The 16888-nt window shown below is 39.9% G+C and overlaps 1 protein-coding gene across 1 annotated transcript; it reads left to right on the top strand.

Annotated features, from left to right (window-relative positions):
* Positions 1–2903: 2903 nt before the first annotated feature.
* tax1bp3 (Tax1 (human T-cell leukemia virus type I) binding protein 3) lies at positions 2904–12267 on the top strand. The gene is made up of 4 exons (XM_049587399.1): positions 2904–3113; positions 5184–5303; positions 7779–7856; positions 8034–12267. The coding sequence occupies exons 1-4, from the start codon at positions 3075–3077 to the stop codon at positions 8220–8222; spliced, it is 426 nt and encodes a 141-aa protein (XP_049443356.1). The 5' UTR covers positions 2904–3074; the 3' UTR covers positions 8223–12267.
* Positions 12268–16888: the final 4621 nt, after the last annotated feature.

The raw sequence follows: 16888 nt of genomic DNA, 5'->3' as shown, positions 1-16888 counted from the left end.
AAATGCATGCCAAACAAAAGTTCGGGTCTCAGGAGGATATAAAAGTATATAAATGGACTTAAGTAGGGCAGGCAACAAACACCTCAAATTGCACTGAAGTACAGTAAATGTCTCTAGTTATTTTCCACTGTTGTGCACTACAGTGTCCTACTTAAGACAAATTTCCTCTGACATTTTAGTTTAATAGAAGTAGTCCACTTGCTGCCAGGAATAAAACAAATACATAACTATATAATTTATTTAATTACATGTATTATGTCCTGGCAGAAAATATCTATGATTATCTACCATGTTTGATAAATAAAATCAAAATCACGAGTTACTAACTCAATATTATATAGCTATGTTGTAATATGAATGTTTTTTTAAAGGTCTTGTGTGTAGGATTTAGTGGCATCTTGCAAATGACATTACAGATTGCAACCAACTCAAACTTCTCCTATTTGCCAAGCATATGGAGAACTATGGAGGCCTAAGCAAAAGCGCACATGGCCATACCTAAAGCCAGTGTTTGGTTTGTCCATTCCGATCGTGGAAGAGAATCCACTGCCATATGCCATATGTAGATATCAACTTTCAGGTTATTTTCAGATGATTATATTATACCCTAAGATACACTTACTGTATCATCCTGAGACTTTTGATTGGTTAATTTCTCCTAGCTATTTGGGATCAGTAGGACCCAATAAGTATAAATAACTAAACATTGCAAACAATAATTAAGTCCTAACGTCTTCAAACGAGTACTTCTTAATTAACAATGTCTTAGCTTGTTCCTGTTGCTAAAATTGGTCAAATGTGTTGCCATATCAAACTACAAACATTATCAATCATAAATAAACGAGTTTCAACCATAAAATGTGATCAGGTTTTGGACATATGCAGCCAATCCCGACACAGACCGACTTGACTGCGATCTTGTTTTTACATGGATTTATGCATTGTGCTCTTACTACCACTAGATAGCACAAAAAAGGTGTCCACAAAGGAGGACAACAGGACTAAGGGTCTGTCCCAATACTCAAACTTTCCCACAAAGGGCTATGGTGTCCTAAACTTTAGGGAAGTGCTTTTCAGCCTTTAAAACCCCCACTTAATTAGAAGGGCCGTGCGATGCACACTTACGAACTCATCTGAGGGGAAGATTGAATTTCCCAGGATGCACTGCGAAAGTGGAAAATTTAAAAAAATAAATAAATAAAAAAATCAACATACCTGAAACAATTCGACCAGGAGAAGAAGGTGGCGAAGGCGTCTTCTATTTGCTGTGTTTCTTCTCTGTTGATTTGTTAAACGAAGAAGGATGAAGACAGCCAACTAAATAGGCAATAAAACCTCTGGAGCCACCATTTTGGAAATGAGTGCAAGAAGCCTATGTTGATGACAGGACATAGGTGAACACATCTGTTACGCTAATTTGCATGAAGTGGCGTCCCAATTCATAGGTAAAATTCCCTACCCCTCAACACTACCCCTTCATCGTTGAGGGGAATCTATCTGGCGAGTGCACTTGAAACCAAGGGGTAAGGTTAAGGGAAGAGAACTGGGATTAAGTTAAAGGAGCTATATGTAAGAAATCTAAAGCAAGTAGTCGTAAAATCATCCTAATATGTCACAGAGACTAAGGAATAATGTTCATATAACATACTGATCTCACCGACAACAATAGTACAGCCAGAATATTCGCATTTAAAAAAAAATTTTATGGTCCGCAAATCATGTTTATGTTTTGAATTTGTGTTTTGGCCTGTTGCGCCACCCACCGCTGTCTACCAGTCACGCAGTCAGTAGAGTCTCAGCATCAGTTACAGTTACGACTGAGCTACAGCAGCACGGCAAGCAGCATTAGCAGTGTCCCAGTACATAGCATTAGAAGCCGGCTCCCCCTCAGCTGTATCCCGACAGCAGCGTTAGCAGCAGAGAAGCTGGACTTGCTCAAACGGTCCGCTGGAAAACCGAAGATCAAGGACAGGGCGACGCATCCCTGCCACGCCGCCCACTGGCAAACAAATCAGTCTCCAGCGTGCCGCTGTCCAGCAACCTCGAATCTGTAGGTGAGGGAGGGGGCGGAGATGACTCGCAGCAGTATTTTGAATTTGAGTGCAGTAACCATTTTGGCCACATTCTTACATACAGCGCCTTTAAGTAGAATAAAGTAGAAGGTCAAGTTAACCCAAAATGGGATGTCCTCATATGAGGACACAGGGTCTCAGGATATTACATTCCATTTCTGCTGATATATTCCCCAAAATCCTACATGCCAGACCTTTGATTTATTTTTTTCTTATTATTTTTTTTTAAGTTATTTAACAATTTGGTTGTTTGTTTTTCTTTTCTTGGTGGCAATTGGCTTCCATACAAACTAGATTTATAATTCGGGAAAGTGCTTGCAGCTACATAGCTGTTCAGTTAACAATGTTTAGGCCTATGTAAAGCTGGCAACATCCAGAGTGTAACATGTGATTTATTTATTTATTTGTTGGTGTCGGGGAGATAAATTTTAATAATATTGTATCACTAACTGGTTAATAGTGTAAAATTAGTTAGGCTACTTACTCTCTTAATGCTCATATTACTGCAGATAATAGACTGTTTTTGTCTCATAAAGTCCAGAGGGGCTTTAAGACTTTAGCAGTGTGAGCATATCTGTCAGTGTATTTTGTAAAGTAGATGGACGGACTGTGCGGGGTCACACAGGAGGTCACTATTGGCAGCTCCTTTTAAGGCAAACACCCAGCCTTGTCTCGGGACACAGAGGGGTACCAACAATCCCTTGGAGAGTTTGATTTGCAGCGCATATCTTCACAGAATCAACGAGGGCGATGACCAACCGTTAAACACCGCCCTCCCTGGCTACTCCGTGCTACAAAACGCGCTGACCTGGCAGGATGGAGGGGCGAAGTGACGTAATCTGGGAAGCAATTGGTTTCCAGCCAGGGATCAGCCTGCTGTTACTTATGTAGTCATCTTGGAAGTTGTCCCGCTGTCGAGACCTTTTATTTCTGTGACTTCAACAACAACAATAGTTGAGCAACTTTCTACGTCTTTTTTAGGTTAAACATCGCAGAGAGAAAATGTCTTTCGTCCCGGGACAGCCGGTGACTGCTGTTGTGGTAAGTTCGGGAGTGGGGCTGGGTCCATTCAACGTTAACGTTACTCTATTGTTCGGCTTCTGGTCCGACGTTAACGGAAAACCGCATCAGGACCTAACTCTGAATTAACTCATGTTAGCTAGTCTTAACGCGCTCACGAACGCTAGCTGGCTTTATAACTGTAACATTACTTTATTTGTCTAGTTAGCTGAAGTGCTACACAACAAAGCTAACTAGCCGTCATCTCCGTGGTCAAACTAGCCGTTAAATTGGAGTGCACCCGTATTCTGACCCTTACGGTAAATGCATTGAAAGCGAGTGGACAGTGTTACAGACTTGATCCTAACAGCTTTCACACTTTCCAAAGGAAAGTATCGCAGTGATAAAGTTGTACTTGAAATAGAGGCTTAGAAAACTTAACGCTAGCAGGCATTATGCAATACATTTTATCAGATTGCGTCGGCTTTGTCTCGACAGGTCACTTCTCTTACAGATGGGCGTCAACGTCGGTGTGATCCAGTCTTCCTGGTTGATTTTAAGTGCAAACAAACTACATAAAGTACAGGTTTTTGCGGTGCCTTTAAGTGATGCACGAATACTCACAACTAGAAATAGATCTATATGATAATTCAGCCAAATAAGTCGTAAATATGACAGGGATAGCAGGAATTTTTCTAGGTCAGAGTTGTTAAAATGTCATGTGAGGGGTGGGGAGCAGGTAAGAGTTCAGGAAGCATGCAGGTAGCTTTTTACTCTTTGTGTGTCTTGGTGTGGCACCCAAATTATTATAACAGGGACTTTGAAGCTTGTATTTTATGGGTGTTTAAACTTTATAGCCACGTTGGCAAGAACTTGGATAAACAAAAATGGATGCAGCACTTTCTGAAAGTTTGGTAAAACTGAGTCAGTCTTTATAAATTTTAGTGATTTTAGAGCCGGCCGCCAAAGGATCCAATCCGGCCTACTAGATGGCAAGAAGTGCCAGGTTTCAGGAGCAAGTCAAACAATCTGTTGCCTACTTCACGATTCTGCTTCAGAGGCTTTCCCACCCTGTCCAGAATACAGCTCTCTGATATAACAATGAATACTTACTGTGGTCACGTTTAAAGATATTGAATATTGTGCAAAGTATTGTCAAATTAGCAGCTTGAGCTCAAGAGAATCTGTGTCAGAAATGTGTAGATACATGCACATGTAATGACAGTGAGAAGCAGACTGACTGAATGTGGAAAAACTGAGAAATACTGTTGATATTGCAATTATTTTTCTTAAAACATCTCAGGCTGTTAGTCTGTTTTATTATAGCCCTATTAATGCTGTACTTAAAGGCTGTAGGCATTTTAACAGTGCCCCCTCTCAGTCCTCTTGTTTCTTTTATACAAGTAGTACCCTATCTATATTCTGATGATTTGTTTGGGTGAGAGAATGATACAGCGTCCACCAGTCAGGCTGATAAACCTATTTTTACCAGGAGAGAGAAATGTGTTGTAGTGCCGGCAAGTCCCGACTGACTCAGTATTAACAAAGTTCCAGACTTCCTCTGACTTCATTGTATCAGCCACACCATTCAGTGAATGTCTGGTTATTCATCACCACACACACAGGCAGCCTTTGTGCTGAGGAGTGCTGTGAGGAGTGCTACTGTCAGACTCATCCATCCATCTGGTTTGTAAGCCTGCAGCTGCTTGTCAGTGTCAAGGGCAGGGCTAAGCTAATAAAGTCTCTGTTCGAGTGTGGACTTAAGTCACTGGGGAACAGCCTCCGAAACATGAAATATGAATGAGCGTGCATGCACATGTTAAATTAACACAAAAAGTTAAGTTAATTTTGCAGTTCTGGTTTAAGAGAGTTACCCAGAGTCACACTTCCCTGAAAAACATGTTATTTTTGTGCTTTTGAGACAAATAATTTGAGTTTGGGAGTGTTGGTTTTATGCCACTATCCACTGTTTTCCTGATCAGCAACTTGTCAGTATAAGATGTTATAAACTAATATTAAATGCGCATTGTGTGTCGGGGTTTTTGAATTAACTGAGTAATGCCTGATGAAGATGGATCTGATTTTCTTTTGTGTGTGCGTGTTCTCAAACAGCAACGAATTGAGATCAACAAATTGCGGCAGGGGGATAATTTGATCCTGGGCTTCAGCATCGGAGGAGGGATAGACCAGGACCCTGGACAGAACCCCTTCTCTGAGGACAAGACTGACAAAGTAAGTCTATATTTGTGTGTGTACATCAGCTCTTTACCTACTATAACTGCATGTAGTACATGGTACAACCAGGGCTGTACCATCGACAAAATTACTATTTCTGTAGCTATCGAGACATCGCTAAAAGTGTAATTCTCAGTGATTTTGGATTTGTTATCCATAGTTGGGGAATCAAAAATGCAATAGTGCCATCTGTAAAAATAGTAACACAGATGATAAGTAGTGAAATGCTGCCCAGTCCTACAGACAACAAAGTACAGATAATAATGAGACAGCAGTCAAGGTGACTCCATGATGTGACTCTTCAGGTTTTCCCCAGGGTTTCAGGGGAGCACAAAGCTACCAGTCGATTTATAGCATAGCACCATAGCTCCCTACCTGACTTTTCCCCTGTTCCTTATCACGTCTCTGTCCTGTTGAAGCACAGTGGTGCTAGAGCAGCACTCTAGTGAGCTCTAAATGAACGACATGTCTGAACACATTACCTGTAGCCTCAGGTGGGAACAAACCAAACTCCTATAGCTGATGTCATGGAAAGGAATACACAAAGATGTGTCATACCTGCTGACTATACTGTATGTGCAGTGTGAGCTTTATACAGTGAGATAGAAATGTACCACAGATACCGTGTAAGAGAGGAATAATAATTTTAGATATCAGCCTCTACCTTTTGACCTTTTAAGCTTTCGTTTAGATATTCCTGATGTGTTTATGAGCATTATTGAAATGCTCCTACAGAGCTGTGTGGATGCCCTTATCTCATCTATACTGCTTAACAGGTATACTTAAAGGAACAATAGGCTTCTGTCTTGTTTTCTTTAACTCCCAGTGCTGATAATTAAATATTAGTATCAATCATTCAATCAGTCACTTTATTTATATAGCATTTTCTTACAAACAGAATGCAACACAGAGTGCTTCACACAATAAAAACAAGGCAGGATAAAAACTCAAAATAGAAAACAATTTTTAATCAGTCAGGAAATAAGTAAATAAGTAAGTAACTAAATAGAAGAATGTGCCAGCTAGAAAAACAGATTAATAAAATAAATAAATAGATAAATACACAATATTGATAAATACAAAAAAGACATTAAGTTCAATTAAAAGCCAGGCTGAAAAGGTAGGTCTTGAGTTTGCTTTTAAAAACATAAACACTCTCTGTGGCCCTCAGGTCTTCAGGCAGGCAAAAAAACAAATCTGATAAGTAGGTAGGACCATTAAGAAATGTATAAACCAATAAAAGGATCTTAAAATCAATCCTGAGGCACACAAGAAGCCAATGCAGAGACTTTGAAGCTGTTGTAATTTAGTTAATCAATTGTCTAAGTCACGCCTCAAGCAAAAAAGCCAACAAAAATTTTGGTTCCAGTTTTTCAAATGTGAGTATTTGCTGCTTTTCTCTTTTTATTTTATTATTGTACATTGAAGAAAAAACTGTACAAATTTATAAATGAAGGACTCGAAGTAATGGTTAGTTGCACTCCTAGTTCTGGAGTTATTGTAGGTTTATGTGCTGGATATTAGAAGCCACTTGTAAAACTTGGATCATAAATCGGCATTAGACTCATGTTTTTTACATGTTTAACATGCTTTAATGGCATCTTGTCATTGTTATATTTTGCTTCTTTGTAATTAAATGTGTTTTAGGGCTGCACTCGACTAAGAATTTTCCTAGTCGAGCAATAGTCGTCATTCAGGGCCATTAGTCAACTAGTCACCTGCATGTTTATTTTATTAATTTAAGTATTGAAATATATATTTTGGGCGGGGCAACACAAATCTTTTCCAGATGCTGTTTATAAGTGTGTAGACCTATCGTCTGTGGGACAAATGTAAAGCTCTGGGTAACCCTGCACTAACATGATCAACTTTTCCATATTTGTCAGACTGAATACTTACAGATGAAGGGAAAGATATCTGTCGGCTGTGATTGGTTTGTAACATGACTCCTGTCTGACTGCTGAGTGTGGCCTCTTCCTATGTTTGTCATTTCAAATTAAATTCCCACATGGTCCAGTCATAGGTTTTGATTTATTCTGACAAGGTGCAGCGCCTAATAGAGTTTCCCTTTTTTTTTCCTGCAACTGACGACCAGTGAAATCTTGCTGGCTAATGACCTTTCTGGTCGATTAACGTTTGGTCGACCATTAGGCGGCAGCCCTAATATGTTTGTGATAGTTAGACGTTACATAAAAAAAGGAAACAATGTGCTACTTTCCCTTTGTTGATAATATTGAGGATTTCCCCAGACACATATTGAGGTGGTTCTGGCAATTAACTTAGCCCAGTTATGCTGCCAGTTGAGTTCAATAGAATTAATAAAGAGATATACTATTAACAGTGAAAGAAAAGTAATCCAATAGGTCATGATTCGACCAGTCAGACTGTATAATAGCGCAGTTTCTTTTATGTGTTGTTTATTTTTGTTGAATGTTTTATATTTAATAATAAATGTGTTTGTGTTGTCCGAAGGGCATCTATGTGACCAGGATAACACCCAAAGGACCAGCAGACGCGGCAGGCCTGAGGATGGGAGACAAAATAATGCAGGTGAGCAGTGAAACCGAGTTTCGGTGACGATCCACAAGATGGCATCATGTGTACACTACAGAGTCAGATCGGAGCTGTGCATCAGGAGCAGTGCTCTCCTTGTTCCGCTGTTTATCAACTTGAATTAGAGAAAATGGCCACAGCTTCTCTGACACAAATCCCTTCTCTTCTTCCAAGGTGAACGGCTGGGACATGACCATGGTGACCCACGACCAGGCCCGTAAAAGACTAACAAAGAAGAAAGAGGATGTGGTGCGGCTACTGGTAACCAGAAAGTCGTTGGAGGATGCCGTCAAACACTCAAAGGGCAGTTACCCCAGACAGAGTTGTAATGACACTACTTACAGCCACAAAGTAATGCAGTAGCCAAGGACCCGACACTACTATATGCTGACACCCCCACAAATTCAGATGATGGTGTGACCATGGCCTTATGTTAATGCAAAAATATCACACATAGGTGACGTATGAGTCTGAGTCTGCAGCTCAGTCTGAACAGTCACTGGACAATGAGAGGGTGATCTTTCTTTCCACACACACTCAAACTCATCTCATATTATCAGCTTTATTTTCTCTTTATCTTTGTAGCATATTCGTCTGAGATGAACCTGGTGAAACTGATTTTCAGTAATGAGTCTTTAGATCCACTTTTGGCTTTCGAACTTTTTCATAAAGAGAAGTGCTCCAGAACTCGCGTGATCACATGATTTTTGCCCATGTTTAAAATGTTGCTGTATGAACAGAATTGCTTAGGTTAAAACAGATGAACTGTTGTGCAGATAATCATAATTGTTACTAAAGTTACTGTTCACTTGTTTTGATTTTTGAACGACAGCGAGTTGAATTTAGTTTTTTGAAGACCTTTCGTAAAGCAATACTATACCATATCTTTCTACTGCACATCAGTTTTAAAGGTCCAGTGTGTAGAATTTAGAGGGATGTATCGGCAGAAATGAAATATAATAAAATAAGCATATTTCCTTTAGTGTGTAATCGCTTGAAAATAACAATTTTTGTGTTTTCGTTACCGTAGAATGAGCTGTTTTTATCTATATTGGGAGTGTCCTCGACCACAATGTTAGCCATGTTGCAACACCATGTTTCTACAGTAGCCCAGAACGGACAAACACTGGCTCTAGAAACTGCTGTATTCAGTGTTTAAGCCTTTTTAAATCACCAGGTCCATTTGTTTTGGCAAGAACAACCTCTGTGGATAATTCGGCTTGCGGTAAAAACCTCCTGAACGTTAGCAGCCGTCTGCGACATGCCGGACAGCATTGACGAAACACTGATTTGTATTGTGAGACTTCTTTATTCTGTTTTTACCGGTTTAATAACCTGGTTAGTTTGTTTCAGAGAGGAAGAGACCTCTGTGGATAATTTGTCTCCCAGTTAAAGCCTCCTGAACAATGAACACTGAACAAATTCTAACTGGGAGCAGTTTCAGCTGGTTGCAATCTGCAGTCGTCACTGCGAGATAACACTAAATCCTTCTACATCTTACACACTAGTTATTTCAATCCATTTTAGCAATATGCTCTTGATTCATCCCCACTTTGGAGATATTTGCCAAATATCCACAATCCAAGCTTGATACGAGTTTTTTGGGAGCAATCATAGTCTTTGATCCTTTTGTCTACAGCTGACCAAAGTTGGTCTTGATGGTTTGGATACATCAAGAATGTTCATTGGTGTTCATTGTATCATTAATGATCAGCGTTTCAATGTTTTGCTTTCATTCCCGTCAAGATGCAGCATCCAAAGCCAAAGTAAAGCCAAGGCGCTGTAAAGTGATCAAAACAGCAGTGTTTGTAGTCATTTTCTTTTTTATAATGGTACAGTCCACTGTAAAAAGTCTGTACAACAAAGCATATACCTGTATGCACAGTGTTTTCATGCATACTCATGTCTTTACACCAGTTAATCTTTGTGTTTTTATTTATCTTACCTTTTGTTGATATCCATCACGTGTGGGAAAGTAACATCTTCTCTCTTTCTGCGTCTGCTAAAGTAACAAGCAGGTTCAAAATTTTGTGTCATACAAACAACACTCCACTAGCTGGACCTACTTTTGGAAAACACCTATTATTTTTCAATGTTTTCTCTATTAAATCACCGTCTAACGGGTTCAGCTAGTGAAAGTTGATCATTTGTTATTTTGATAGAAGTAAACCCACTAGTTTCACACTGGAGTCAGCCACATCCAGAAAACTGTCTCAAGCTGTATATTGTTGTTTATTGTCAATGACCAAAAGTCCAAGTTGAAACTATAAACCTGAACCAAGCAGGAGTGATTGTTTTTTTTACGTGCACAGCAGCCTTAAATGAACACTTAGTACCACTACATTTAATGATGCCTATTTGTTTCCGTTTGCTGCAACACAACAATGATTTACTGCCTCTGATACACTACGTGCTGCAATAAAATCACAGATGACTGATTTAATACTAATCATAAACAATGTTTTGGCTTTGATTTCTTACAGTACTGAAAGAATAATACAATACTAATCTTATGTCCTTGAGTGATCTTTTGACTCTTTTTTTGTTATGCTAGTGGTTTATACAATAATATATTTTGTATGTGTTTAATACAACCATTTGATTTGTTTGATATTAATAACCTTATCTGATAATCAAGTGTGTGAAATGAAAGGTTTTATTCCAAAATGAAATCCCCCTCCAAAAAGCTGGTATAATGCAATAGTAAGTCAACATTATGCTGATGACACTTAATTTTAAAGGTGCAGTCTGCATAAAAGATGCTTCATAATGTGTCCTGACGAGTTGAAATATTAAATTGGTGGAGTCAGTTTAACACTTTTGCAATAAACCATTTTGGAATGAAACCCTTTGATACATTTATGCACTGTTTCCTAACCTTTTAGGCTGAATTGATATCTACTTATTAGCTCTTATCACAGATTGTGGCCTCAGTATTCACATAAATTATGGAAAGTGTAGTCAATTTTTTTTTTCTTCTCAGATCATGGCATTTAAAAATTGATGTATGTTAGTCTGGGGAAAGACAGTTGATTGTTGAGTGTCATTCCCTGGTGGTTTGGTCCAACTACCAACCCAAATCATCGGTAAAGCCCCGTTTCCACCAAACACTTTCGGTATGGTACCTTTGGAACCAAAAGTAACCCTTCAGAGTTGGTACCTAGACCCTAGGGTTTCCACCGCAAACAGCACTCTTAAATATGGGCGGGGTTGTTGTCACTCACTGCTCATGCAGCATTCGCTGTATTTCCTGGCTCCTCAACTGTGATCAAGAAGTCTGCACCTTGTTTATCGTCTACAGAACGAGGCTGCACGCCAACATTGTCAGAACATAATAAAACAGGCTGCAGTGAGTTTCTCACTGCTATTTAAAAATAGCTGGTTTGTGCATATTGTCCTTCTAAGGCAAGCTCGGGAGGTTAGTGTTGCTGGAGCTCACAGGAACAAGGCTCCACAAGGCTTTTTTTTCCTGCGAGTGAGGATTGGAATATATGCAGTTCACATTATACGGTCGAAATTAATGTATATTTTTAAACGCTTGACGATCCACTCATGACTAAAAGTCTGTGGTACCCAAGAATGAAAATAAAAACTAAAGTAAGTTCAAAGTTGTCACAGTGAAATTTAAGGTGTGCTGATGGATTCACGCCGTCAACTCATGCATTGAGTAACATTACAAGTTAACGTTCCACCTTAAAAGTCGCCGGCAGCCGGCCCAGTGAAGTAAATTATTTTTTCTCAGTCTACAGCTGCTGCAAGAGGCAGCAAATCATCCTCTCATTTTATAGTTAACTAATGTATGTAAAACTCTCCACAGTATGAACAGTGGTGACATGAGCCTCAAAACCAGCCACAACTCATCCCTGAGCAGAGTGAATGTCCTCTATTGACCAATCAACGGACTGCAGTGTTCACAGCTCCACCTTTTAGTACCAGATCTGTGTGCTAGGTACCCCAACAGAGGGGGGACCAAAAATTTGGACAGCACAGAACGGTTCCATTGGTAACATCCACAACTTTTCACAGTGGAAACGGAAAAAAAGCGTACTGAACTAAACTGTACTTTACCGCTCGGTCGGAAAGTTTCTAGTATTTCACGGGAAACAAGCAAACATTTGAGAAAAGCTGGGGAAGAAAACAGAAGTTAAGGGGTTTTTTTGACATTCATTTATCATCTTAGGACTCGTGGGGTTTCCTGATCCCCATTTTGGGAACACTTGCTTTCCAGAATTTCCACACAGTGGTCCATTTACATATGAGTGTAATGTAAGACAAATCACCTTCAGTATTTCCTGTATGAATCATGTCAGATTTTGTACACAGCCTGTAGAGCACAAAGGTTTTGCATTTGATTGTATACTTTTTACTATATGAATGTTTCTCATATATAAAGTGACTGAAAATGAAACATGCCTCTCTACCTTTTATTGATAAAGCACCAATGTAATCCCGTCTGATATAACAATCTATTTTTCACCCCCACCTCCTCTGCACACTGCAAAGCCTTACAGACCCTTCAAATAGCTTCATGTCGTCAGTTATAAAGTAATCAGCTGACATTTCAAAGCAAAGAATCTATTCCCTGACCTTTCTGTGTTTACCAAGGCATTTTGATACAGAGAGCTTTCTCTACTTTCATCTCTTAAATATGTGAGCCTGGAACCAATCACTCACCTTTGAACTGAGGACTCGGGAGATAAATGCTCCATGGTGCAGCAAAATTAGGAAAAAACTATTCCCGGAAAGCAACTTAGTATTAAATAAGCTTGTGAGAAAAAAAGCTTGGGCTTGATTTTGGCTTATAGTCCTCCATTTTCTCTCCTAAACAACTGCAGTTAGAACTTAGAGAACAAGAAAATTAAATACATGTGCAGGTGTCAAACGGACCCACTTGCCATCCCCTGTATTTCATCATTGATTTAACAAAGGCAGGTGCAGGTTGTAACTGTTCGTCATTAGTTTCTTGGTGACAGGCTGTATAAAATGCAATGTGTTACCCAAATCTGTTTTCTGAGGGCCAAACGAAGCCCAGCTGAATTTGCTGTGTAATGTTTTTTTAAGTCTCAAAATAACACCTGGTCTGTGTCACATCATGGGAGAGGGTCGATTTAGGGCAACGCTGAGCTAATATCCCCCTTTGAGAAATAATTGATGAGCAAACCGTGTGTGTGTGTGTGTGTGTGTGTGTGTGTGTGTGTGTGTGTGTGCGCCTATTATTTTGTTTCAGGGACAGAGGGAAGCATGCTCCATTCCACTTGCCCGAGCATCATAATACTATTACACCATGTTATGAGACAATAAAGTGGTTGCACAAACGTCTCAGCCGGCGCTCACCAATACCACAACATGAGCACATTGCATGTTGCTAGGTAACTAATGGGCAGCTATAAGTGGGAGCAATGACCACCTAACTTCATTACAGGAGGTACTGTGTGCTATAATTTATTCAGCGTTTAAGAATTATGGTTACTCTTCATAATGGTGTTGCCATGGTGCTCAAACTCACTTAATTGATTTGTTTGACCTGAATCTATTTTAAATACACTCAATGTGTTAATTTGCACACCTTTCAAATGATTTATAAACTCACAACAACAAAAAATTAACATCAAACTAAATGAAATAGTTAATATGTTGTATCGGAAGAATGCAATTTCGGCGCGCTAAAAGACAACACAGAGATAAATGTTCCTCCCCTGCAGGCGGGTGAATAATTACACTATCTAACAGTGGATCATACATGATCCTTGCCTCCCACGTTATGGCAGCATAATTGTGTTGCCATGGCGATGCAATCTGCTCCTATCGCTTTGGTCCTACATCAGATTGTAACCAGAGGGAAGCCCACAGCCTCAGATTTCATCTGCATGTAAGGTGCAATAAACGGCTTCATGGATGTCTGCAGTGAGTGTACGGGCATGCAGAGGATTTTTGTTCTGTTATTAAAATAAAGAGAAATGGGATGCTGTTAATTTTCATTCACCAAGGCTTAAATCAAACACACAGAACTTTTATTTTCCAAAGATATCAAGTATGTTTGGCTAAATTTGGAAACACTACAGCTTCAGTCCTCCTGGACCTTCGTCAAGAGTGTCCAACACCATTATTTAAAACATTGAGCTTAAATAGAAAGGTTTTTTCCTATATTTTTCTTGTTCCATTGTTCTTTCGTTTGTGGGATATGTGACATATGGTGCACAGGCTGTTGTCAATTATTGAGAAACACACCCACAGCTGATTAATTCCCTCACACCTGTGCACGCCTGTGAAATGGGTGGAGCAGTTTCTATTTAAGCTCAATGTTGGAAATAATGGTGCTGATCGCTCTTGACAAAGGTCCGGGAGGACTGAAATGTTAGTGTTACTAATGAATTATGAAGCTGGACAAGAGCAGTGTGTGGGATTTTCTGTTGAAAGACTCGGGTGATATTTCCCAACGCACCTGCATCTGAGACAGTTGGATGTGCAAGTACCCTTCTTCAAACTGAATTTGGAATAAAATGAAGATTTGAAATATGTCCATGTCATTTAGCTGTAAAAAATACATCATATTTCAAGTGAAGGTTTCACAAAGCAAAGTGTTGGCATCAAACAACTGTAATGAAGGTGACTAAACCATCTCAACACACACAGCCTCACATGTATCACACAATCTTTTTTTAGCACATAGAGTTGCCTAATTTTCCTGGAGTTGTAGATTTAAAAACATTTCTGAGCACTTTAGGGTCCTCTTGTCCATCATGGCATCATTGTGTGTTTCTGCAAAACACAGTTACATTTGTAGGTTTCATATGTTGAAACATTACATTTTTTTTACATTTCAATTTCCTATTTTTAACACTGTGACAAAGCTGTGGTTAATGTGTAGTTTGGTTTAAGGCACAAGAATCACTTGGTTAGGATTAGGAAAAGATTATGTCGATGCTTGAAGATTTACTTTGCAGGATTTTCCTAGAACACAATGTGTAGACTTATACAAAAGAAATCCCTCTCAACCACCTATGACCACATATGAACTACTGAAAGGGTGTTGTGGTGTATTTATCTCTGCCCTCTGTCTGTATTTACTTATCGTTTTCTCATTTTCTGTGTTCAGGACGTTTATGGGTGTGTACCCCTACAGCGTTTAGGTAAAGTCTGAGTTTCATAAAAAAAGTAGCAACCAGGTGCCAAACCGTAGGCAGCAGGCAGCTAAGAGAGAGCGCCAAAAAAACACAAATATAGCGAGGCAAAATGCCAAAATGACAGTGAAACTTGGGTTTGCCTTTCCTTTACTTTCACTGATGAGCGTGTAACTGACAATCCTGCTTAGTGTACCTTTAAAGTACCCACTTTTGTTGCTGCAAAGACAGCTGGACATGTCCCAAACTGTTGTGTAATATGACCCACTTTGGTTACTACAAACATGGCTGAACATGTATGGTGGCTCATGTACATGAATATGAACTACGTCATACATATAAAATGTACAAAGTTGAGTAGCTGTTGTGGAGCTTTCAGTCTTTTTGCATGGTCTTCCTCGCCAACTGGAATTCAACAAGTTGTCTCTTAGGCCAATAAACACTCACCAGCCACTTCATTAGGTACACCTTGCTAGTACTGGGTTGGACCCATTTTGCTCTCAGAACAGCCTTAATTCTTTGTGTCATAGATTCAACAAGGTGCTGGAGACATTCCTCAGAGATTTTGGTCCATATTGACATGATAGCATCACACAGTTGCTGCTGATTTGTCAGCTGCACATCCATGATGCGAATCTCCCGTTCCACCACATCCCAAAGGTGCTCTATTGGACTGAGATCTGGTGACTGTGGAGGCCATTGGAGTACAGTGAACTCATTGTCATGTTCAAGAAACCAGTTTGAGATTATTTGAGCTTTGTGACATGGTGCGTTATCCTGCTGGACGCAGCCATCAGAAGATGGGTACACTGTGGTCATAAAGGGATGGACACGCTCAGCAACAATACTCAGGTAGGCTGTGGTGTTTAAACCATGCTCAGTTGGTACTAAGGGGCCCAAAGTGTGCCAAGAAATCCCCCACACCATTACACCACCACCACCAGCCTGAACCGTTAATGCAGGCAGGATGGATCCATGCTTTCATGTTGTTTACACCAAATTCTGACCCTACCATCTGAATGTCGCAGCAGAAATCAAGACTCATCAGACCAGGCAACGTTTTTCCAATCTTCTATTGTCCAGTTTTGGTGAGCCTGTGTGAACTGTAGCCTCAGTTTCCTGTTGTTAGCTGACAGGAGTGGCACCTGGTGTGGTCTTCTGCTGCTGTAGCCCATCTGCTTCAAGGTTTGACATGTTGTTCATTCAGAGATGGTCTTCTGCAGACCTTGGTTGTAACCAGTGGTTATTTGAGTTATTGCCTTACTATCATCTTGAACCAGTCTGGCCATTCTCCTCTGACCTCTGGCATCAACAAGGCATTTTCACCCAGAACTGCTGCTCACTGGATATCTTGTCTTTTTCAGACCATCCTCTGTAAACCCTAGAGATGGTTGTGTGTGAAAATCCCAGTAGATCAGCAGGTTCTGAAATACTCAGACCAACAACCATGCCATGTTCAAAGTCACTTAAATCACCTTTCTTCCACATTCTGATGCTTCAGCAGGTTGTCTTGACCACGTCTACATGCCTAAATACATTGAGTTGCTGCCTCGTGATTGGCTGATTAGCTATTTGCATTGAGGAGCAGTTGAACAGGTGTACCTAATAAAGAGGCCAGTGAGTGTAGATGTTGAAGTACTGAAAGTGCTCAGAAAGAAATGAGGTGAGGAAACTGCTGAGGAAGATCCTGTAATTTGATGGAACAGCTTCTAAACTGACCTTGTGGTTCAGTCTCAGCTGCTGTGAAGCTTCGGAACAAGAAGACGCTCATTAACATAATGGTTTTCTCCAGATTTATACAAATGTAGAATCATATTCATTTAGCAACTCTTTATCTCCAAATGTCAGATTCTTAAAATGCTGGAGGACATCTGCGGACCTTTTTAAGTGTCCCTACAAGGACACTGC

Source organism: Epinephelus fuscoguttatus, linkage group LG10 (assembly GCF_011397635.1).
Source record: "Epinephelus fuscoguttatus linkage group LG10, E.fuscoguttatus.final_Chr_v1".
NCBI lineage: Eukaryota > Metazoa > Chordata > Actinopteri > Perciformes > Serranidae > Epinephelus > Epinephelus fuscoguttatus.
This window is presented reverse-complemented; position numbering and strand designations above follow the sequence as displayed.